Below are 8,884 nucleotides of genomic sequence, written 5' to 3'. Positions count from 1 at the left end.
CAAATCAGACAGTCTTTCTTCTTGTGGGAGGATTAATTTACAAATGCCCAATTTGTCTATCACTTGATGGTCGTTGGTGGTGTATCTGAAACTGATATCTCGAGTGTCAAAATAGTCTCTGGAACCCTTAACTGTTAGAATCATTGTTCCCTGGGCAGCTTTCTTGGCAGTCATGTCCTGAGCCCTCTGGTGCCCAGGGCTGTAGATGACAGCCACTTTCTTTGGTTCGAAGAGGCTCTCAGTATTTCTGTAGATGTCAGCAGTCCTCTTTGTCTATAGATTGTACCATGTACTCAATTTTTACCTACCACCGCCAATCCCTCTATCTGCTTACCTTACCAGTTCAACACAGTGATGGATGGTAGAAGAGTCATCAGTCACAGGCAGGAAGGTGGCAGGATTTAACATGGCCAGTGGTGAAAAGCTCACCCTTTCAGTCAGCAACAGGCTCATCTATTGGTCAGGGGGATGCTGAATAGTTGGTGATGTCAAAAGTCTTCTCTGGGTGGGAGCAAACTGAAGAGGTTAAATGTCTTTGTGGGAATTTTGTTAGCCATTCACTGATATCTGGGACTTCCGGCTGTTTTTGAAACTCATGTAGCTGGTACTCTTTTTTCTCTAGCTTTAAGGCAAGTGGGGGGTTCTCCAGGTCATCTCTGGTCCTGTCTGGGCAAATTTAATCTGTGCCTTTAATTTTGTCTTCAGGGGGTCTGTCTTTTCTCTTTACAGTAAGCACACTGATCTTTTTCCAATAAGCATTGCTCTATTACTCTTCTTCTACCTGGCTTCTGCCTTCTGTCACCCAGATTTCCTGTCTGTCTAAGTCTTATCTTACCTCTTGTCTTTTCTCTCCTGCACTTTGGCCACAATCCTTCTTGCCTGTAATCTTGCTAGCTTTCTTTTAACTTTCTCACTCACCTCTCTCTGGACAATGTTTCTACTTGTTTATCTCTTTCTTTGCAAACTTTCTTTTTAGCCTTTCTTTCTTTCCTTCCTCTGTCTCTTTCTTATGATAAACTTTCTCTGTCTCTTTCCCTTATATCTTCATCTTCTCTCCTTTCTCTTTCACTGTCTATACTTTCCTCTTCTCTTTCATGTCTACACTTTCTTTTTCTCTTTCATGTTCATAGTTTAAACACCTATCTCTACACTCTTATTGTACCTCACTGAAGCCTACAGCACACCAAGTTAAGGGGAACACTCTCTTTTTTTTCTAGAACTCAGCAGAGCCTGTTTTCTAAGTCTCATAACCCCCAGAGCTGGTAACAATTACTGTTCCTCTAGAAGACCCTGGCTCAGTTATAATATTGACACTTAAGGATGGTTCATGGCATTCTGTAACACTGGTTTTAGTTAATCTGCAACCTTCTCTGTCATGAAATTCACAGTTGTACATGTAAGTAAAATTTCCATAGGCATCCAATATAACCAAACAATTCAGAAAGAATTTAGAAGCAGTGTATAAGGAGATAACATCAGAGATATAGTACAGTATGTGATTTCTCAAACATGCACAGCATTGTAACTTAAAATCATTTCAACAATGGCAGAGTAAAAAAAAAACACAGCTGAGGATTGGATGTCTGCAGATGTCCATAGTTGTCTTCTCTCATCTCTATAATAAAACATTTTCCTCAAACATGTCTTTCTCCAACCCTGGAGAAAGAGGTAAATCTTGTCTGAAGCAGAGACTATAAAAAAGAAGTTTCTTTCTGTTGTTAAAGATACACTGTTAACAAGCAAATGGTATTCCAGTTAGTAACAGTTCTAAGTGTAATAGCTTTGTTTCCCTGTAGGTATTCTCCGCTGGCCGGCTACATTTTCTTATCAAGCAGCTCCCTCCCCACTCAGTTCTCAGTTCTCCGTGGGGGAGAAAAGTGGCTCTGGCCCCGCCCCCTGCTTGTGAGACTTAACTTTCTCACATGGGCGACTATATGATGTCCCTACTTCGTTTATCACTCTGAACAGTATTACTGTCTATTCTTGAAAAGCTAGGTCTGAGAGGAGGCAATCTCAGGACCTGAAAGAGGTACCAATCCTCAGGAAGTAACAGATAGGAATTTCGCCCCGTTGCATGCTGGGAGATGTAGTCTCCAGGCTGCCGCTGTCATGGCTTGTTGGAAAGCCCTGCCAGCCGGTGTTTCCAAAATTGCACTCTGCTCTCTCTCTCTCAAACCCAAAGCTGGCCTCTCTTTCTCAGCAAATCTTAACAGTGTCTTACCAGAACTGGCCCTTCGCCGCCATCCTGCACTGCAGGGCCCTCAGACTCCGCCTCCTGTTTTCAGATGGTCTCTTGCCTGACACTCTCAGTGTATCTGGGACCTCCGACCCAGACCAGGGGCCTGAGGGTTCCTCTCCCTCTGGCCTGTGCAGGGCTGGTCTCACCGCCCCGAGCCCAAGCTTGCACGCATGCACCCTCTTCCTGTGCACGTGAGAGGGAACAGCAGCAGCACCCAGACCAGCCACACCGCAGCCCAACCCCAGACTCAAGTTACATATCTCTCTTGTTTGTTTTTCTTTTTTTTCCATCCTACAGTCAGTCCAATGGTCTAAAGTCAAAGATAGTGACACCTTCACAGTCTGTCAGTCTGTCCCATGTCAAAACTCAACAAAAACTTAAAACAAAAATGCAAACACACACACAAGACTAAGGCAGTCAGACACTCTTACTCTCTCGAGTCTGATTTTATAAAAACAGCCGAACACAACTTCAGATGGGAAGGATTCCACGTCTTCCCCCAGAGAAGGAGCACTGCGTCTCCTCCATTCCAAAACAGGGCAGTCTGGCTTCCCAGACTCCCTTCCACTTTTGAGGCATCCCCCAAGAGTCACAGCTTGTGGTTCCGGGCACGTCTGACCCCCAAAGACACTAAAACCTTAAGATCTGTAGTGACAGCTGCAATACAGAAGCAGCAAAAGCTGCTTAAACTACAGAAGCAGCAAAAACTGCTGCTTAGAAACAGAAACCAAAATACAGAACCGGCAAAAGCATTGGCATCTCACTCAGACACATACCACACATAACACACATACCACACATAACACACATACCACACATACCACACATACCACACATACCACACATACCACACATACCACACATACCACATACCATTCCCATTCATACAGATATGCCTCCAAGGTCTTCGGGTGCCATGGGTGATCACGCAAATCCTGGACGAGCCCCAAATGTAAGGACCCAGAAAGAGAACCCAATCTCAAGTCCCAATTAGCGCGCACACAAGGAGACACGAGAGACTGACTTGATGCAATGACAAAAGGCAGTTTACTAACAAGAGCCCTTGGATCGAAACTCATCCCATGCAGGGGAGAGAATTTCGATGAAGACCCCAGGAAGTTTAGAACTTTTATAGGGGGAGGCACAAGGGGGAAGGGAAAAGTGGGAAATTCTGGTGCGGTTACATATGATTGGATATTTCAAACATCAGCACTTTGTGTAAGCAAACATTTTGACAGGTTGGATGGCCCACTATTTTTGACCATGAAGTCTCAGACTTTCTAGGATAAACACCAGGTAGCCCATTACCCACTTGGGCATGTTTAGACTGGTCAAGATATGTCTTTGGTTGTTTCTACATTTCTGGTCACCTCGTCCCTAGAGGGGCTTGATATTTTTATTATGGCTATTCTCAGCAAGCTCAGGAAGCTGTCCTGCGGTCTTTGTCAATTGTTTGTGGTCTCTGCTGAGCTGTTTTAATTTTTACTCTTACACTTCCTTCCTTCCTTCCTTCCTTCCTTCCTCCCTTCCTCCCTTCCTTCCTTCCTCCCTTTCTTTCATTCTTCTCTCTATCTTTCTCTTTTTGTCGATTGTTTGCTTTTGTCTCTGTTTCGTGTTTGTTTGTTTGGCTTACTTTTTTTTTTTCATCCCTTCACCATGTTGGAGTGGTAAGAAATTCATGGCATGCCCTTTAGGCATGTGGGTTTCTATTGAGATTTTGTTCTCACTAGAGCTCAACTGAGATACTTGCAGAGACTAATTTGAGAAGGCTATATAAGTCAGGAGCCAGTTTTGTCAGGTTAGGGCTTGTAGGCAGACAGGAAGGCTTGAGAATTGGCCAGTGGGCATGGCTTAGAAACCAGGCGTGGCAAGCTCCACCTTCCCAATGCAAGTATAAAAGGGCAGTGTCAACAGAAGACAGGACCACTAGGTTCTGGACCTCTTGTGTAGGTGTGCTTTGCTCAGGAGACCACACACCTGACTAGAGGCAGACACAAGCTGAGTGGAACATTAAGAGAGCATTTAGATTGATCCCATCCTGACAGTTTTAGTACAGATGGAGTCGAGCTCTCAGACAGCTGTTCTGCAAGATCTCTTGGATTCCTTGTGCCAAGAGACCGACCAAAAAAGATCTACAAAATACTCAAGGAAATGTCTACTGTGCCGATCCTGTGTGAAAGACTGGGAGAGATTGGCTTCAGAGAGACCATCAAGCGCTTAAAGAAACAAAAACTTCTAGTGAAATTCGTAAAGGACTTAGTAGCCAAATGGTCTGCTGGGTTCCCAGAGGTCACACAATACTTTGGCTTGGAGAAAAGCCTCACAGGAGACTACCACCAGAGCAACTCTCCAGAAGAGAAGCCCCATGAACCCACATCACAGGAAAACCAAGAAGCTGGCATAGAGGACTACTTTGGACTCAGCAGCTGCAGTCCCGACAAAATCTCACACCTGAACCCAAGCCAAACATCACACATAAGGTCCAGTCCTTGGGAATCTAGCAGTCGAAGCCGGGATCATGGAGCAAAACGGAGCCATGAGCAGCAGCTAGCTGGCCAGAACGTGGTGCAGGTAAGAATCCCCTGGATAAGCCTGAAGGAGCCTTGGTGGCATGAAGGAGCCAACCTGTTCTCCAGAAAGCCAGGGGCTGGGACAGGGAAAAACAAGTGGCTTGTGTTTTGGGGTACAGAAAGAGCCAGCCAACAGGCCACTGGGAGGAGGAGGAACCCTGCTGGGGCTGGTTTATTGTGGGTTTGCCTCAATGTTGATTGATGTTCTCCTTCCTCTTAGGTCTCACCACCCTTCAAGAGGAAGAGGCAACTTCTCTGTCAAGCTGAGGTGCAGACGCTTCCTGCAAAGGTACCTTCATGTGAGTGTCCAAGCCCCAAGGATCTGAGTCTCATCACTGCCTGCTCCATTCAAGAGTCTCACTCCAATGGACAAGACTGCTTCCCAAGGGATGTTGTCTTGGAGTCATCTTCCCCTGAGCAGGAACAAGAAGCCCCAGCTTGGGGGTGGGCACTGAGGAAGAACCACAAGACCCAAGTCTATTCAGGTCGCAGGCCTGCAGACTGTCTCCAGCAGAAAGCCAACCTATGGCTCCTTGATGAGGATCCCTCAGGAACCTGGGATATTGTCCACTGCCAGGCTTGTAAGGACATTGCTGGGCCTGTGCAGCCAGAAGAGATATCCTGGCCAGAGAACGAAACCTGCAAGCAAACCAATAGCCATCCTGAGTCCCACACAGGCCTGCAGCTTCCGGAGTCCCAAGAGGAGAGACTGAAAAGACTGAGAGCCCACATCAAAAGCCAAAGTACCAAGAGGCAGCAAGCCAGACAGACAATAATGGTCTCCTTCTACAATCAACACAAGAGTCCTGGACAACAAGGAGAGCCTGGACGCAGAGGGGTTGCCTCTACCCAACATACACACAGTCTTCCTGAGGCTCCTACCCATCCCCGAGCACAGAGAGGTTCCTGCCTGAACTCTGGAGAGAGAAGCAGCAAAAAGGCCCAGGCTAAGAGACCTGCTCCTCTTATGGCCAAGGCTCTCAGGGCCTACAGCTATAGGTTATCTAAAAAGTGAATCTCTCTAAAATCAGAATGCCCACAACTCCTGGACTCTGATGGACTTGACATACCCACTCTCCCCTTGAGGAACTGGCACAAGATAACCCCTGGCTCTCAGGCTCTGCACACACTTCACAGCCGACTCTTCTGAAATTTGCACTGGAATTCTTTATAGGATTTTTCACACCTTAACCTTTGTCCCATGTCAACTTGTAAAAGAGGTTCAAAAATAAAGACATCTACCTATCTTACCATCTTTTTTTGTGAGTTTGTGTATACATATCTTTAGAATGATGGATACACATAAACACAGATACTTTCCTTGCAATTGGAAAAATAGACTAACAGTCAATAGACAGTTCTACGAGTAAAATACAGTGAAATATATAGACAAATATATACAGAGGATCACAGAGAAGTTGGTCCATAAATATGTGTGTAGAAGTATGCCAGGTAGACTTGCAACCAGTGCCAACAAAATGATAAGAATTAAGCTAGTGAAACTAAAAGGGATTAAACATGAATTAAAAAAAATTGCAACAAATTAATACCAAACTAAATTTTTTGTTTGAGTGACTGTGCGTGTGTGGGGGGGAGAGGTACAGCTTTGTATAATTTTGTAGTAAAGAAGAGGAAACAAACAAAAACACTTTTGTTTGGATGAATGTAGATTTTGAGACTTTGGATTTGGAAAACAGTGGAATGCCTGAAATGGGGTATAATGGGACATTCTAGTAGGAATATGGAAGATTTGTGCTGAGAGTAATTTGAACAGTGTAGACTTCACACAAGAGGTTTCAGTGGAGAATTTGAATTTGTGGCCTAGATAATGTTTTGTGGGAATTTGGTTTAGAATGAGGCTGCTTTTTGCCTTTGTATGAAGTGTCTAGCTGAGGCTAAGGTAAAGAGATGTATGTTAATTACACTGAAAAAGGAAGTCTCAAAATGTCCTAGCAGAGTCTTCATTATCTGGATTAGTGTCATGAAGAACATTTAGACCAATCATAGCAAGTTTAGAAAGGAAAAATATATAATATATGTCGTTAAAAATGCACCAGGAAGTCATATGTAACTGAATCCTGTTTTTAAAGACACTAAATTTAATTAAGGAAGTAATGACTTTAGTACAAGATCACACCCAGCTTAGTTTATGTCCAGGCACTGTAGTAGGAGGCTTTAATCACAGAAGGCAAAGATAAGCAAATCTTTGAGTTCAAGGCTACCCTCGGAAAGGTTTTGTTTACCTTTCTAGGTAAACAAAAAGTTAAATCATCCCCCTTGGTGAACCATACCCTTAATCCCAGTGCTTAGGAGAAAGGCATGCAGATCACTGAATTCAAAGTTAGTCTACATGGCTCTGGCTTCAGAGTTCAGAATACACACACCTACTGGGACTATTGATGCTGGTTAGCTGGAGCTGAGAAATGTGTAGTGATTAAGAAAAGCCCAGCTTCACTGATGTGATATCTTCTGAGAAGAGTTTTCTGAGAGCACAGGAAAGCTCTTTCCAAAGATAGATAAGTTTGTACCTCATGCTGCAGCTGTACTTGCTAATATGTAAGAGTCACTCAGGAGGTCCAGGTTTTGAATGCCTGAAGGCATCATGAAGAACAGCTGAGGCTTGGCACTGTGAGAGTCCATGGAAGGCCATTGGTGAACGTGCAGCCTCAGTTGCTGTTGAAGACCCATAACTGAAACTATCATCCAAGGTAGTTGATCACCAAGAACAGCAACAGCAGTGGAGTGGATCAACCTGAGTTAGGCAGTTAAAGTGGAAGGAGCTGGAGATGTGACACCACAACATTTTAAGACATCAGAAGAAAATTCATAGAACAGAGACATTGAAACAAGAAGCTGTAACACTGAAGTTTCCTTGGAGACCTCAAGATGTCTAAGATGGGCTATGTGCTGAGAAAAACCTCTAACTGAGTATACAACCAGCTCAGGGGGAAGAAGTTTGTTGCAGTCAACAAAGATGAAAAAGTGGTTGGAGATCTGAAAACCATTTTGACATCAGAAGTGGAGATAGAGTGGAAGTAGAGCTTTCCCAGCTTGCTTCCTGTGTTGTTTTGGTAACTACAATTAAGTTATTGGTGAATCTCAGAAGAGTCTTAGAACTTGAGACTTTTAACATTGTTGAAACTGCTATAAAGTATAAGGATGTTTGAAGATGGACTAAATGTATTTTGCATTGTGTCATGTTTTGGTATGTCTTCCACAGATTCATACTAACCAGAATTCACCACAGAGGAATAATGAATGGCTGGGAAGCACTTAAACAAATGTTCAGAATCCTAACTCATCAGAGAAACGCAAATATAAACGACCCTGAGATTTGACCTCTCCCAAGTCAGAATGGCTATGATCAAAAATATAGCCATTTATTAATCCTCTGTTTTGAATTCTCTGTTTAGGTCTTTACCCAATTTTTTGATTGGCTTGTTTGGAATACTGGTGGTTAGCGTTTTTATATATTTTGGATATTTTCCCTCTATCAGATATGAGGTTAGTAAAGATTTTTTATCACTCTATAGGTTGCTGATTTGTCCTATTGACTAGGTCCTTAGGGATACAAATCTTTCCAGTTTCATGAGCTCTCATTTATCAATTCTTGACCTTAGAGCCTGAACCTTTGGAGTTCTGCTCAGAAAATTAACCCTCACTTTCCTGCAAATGAGTTCCAGGTTCTTTCCCCCTTCTTTCTCTTCTATTAGATTCAGTGTATCTGGTTCTCTGTTGAGGTCCTTGATTTTCCTAACTTCTTTCTCTGCCTGTTTATCATTTGTAGAAAGGAAGGCTACTGATTTAGTTGAGTTAATTTTATATCCATCCATCAGCTGTAGAAGTTCTCTGGTAGAATCTTTGGGTTTGCTTATGTATACTGTCATATCACCTGCAATAGTTAGACCTTGCCTTCTACTTTGCCAATTTGTATCTCCTTTATCTCCTTTTGTTCTCTTATTTCTCTACCTAGAACTTTAAACTATACTGAATACAAATCGGGAGAGTGGACAACCTTGTCTTGTCCCTGATTTTAGTGGGATTTCTTCAAGTATCTCATCTTGTCATTTACTTC

The 8,884-nt window shown here is 43.4% G+C and overlaps 1 protein-coding gene across 1 annotated transcript; it reads left to right on the top strand.

The window, feature by feature from the left end:
• The first annotated feature begins 4,390 nt into the window (after window positions 1–4,390).
• On the top strand, window positions 4,391–5,824 carry LOC114612769 (elongin-A3 member D-like). The gene is made up of 2 exons (XM_028757780.1): window positions 4,391–4,810; window positions 5,030–5,824. The coding sequence occupies exons 1-2, from the start codon at window positions 4,391–4,393 to the stop codon at window positions 5,822–5,824; spliced, it is 1,215 nt and encodes a 404-aa protein (XP_028613613.1).
• The last annotated feature ends 3,060 nt before the right edge of the window (window positions 5,825–8,884 follow it).

This window comes from Grammomys surdaster, unplaced genomic scaffold (genome assembly GCF_004785775.1).
Source record: "Grammomys surdaster isolate TR1022 unplaced genomic scaffold, NIH_TR_1.0 126182, whole genome shotgun sequence".
NCBI classification, from domain to species: domain Eukaryota; kingdom Metazoa; phylum Chordata; class Mammalia; order Rodentia; family Muridae; genus Grammomys; species Grammomys surdaster.
The sequence above is the reverse complement of the archived record's forward strand: the minus strand, read 5'-3'. Positions and strand labels throughout refer to the sequence as shown.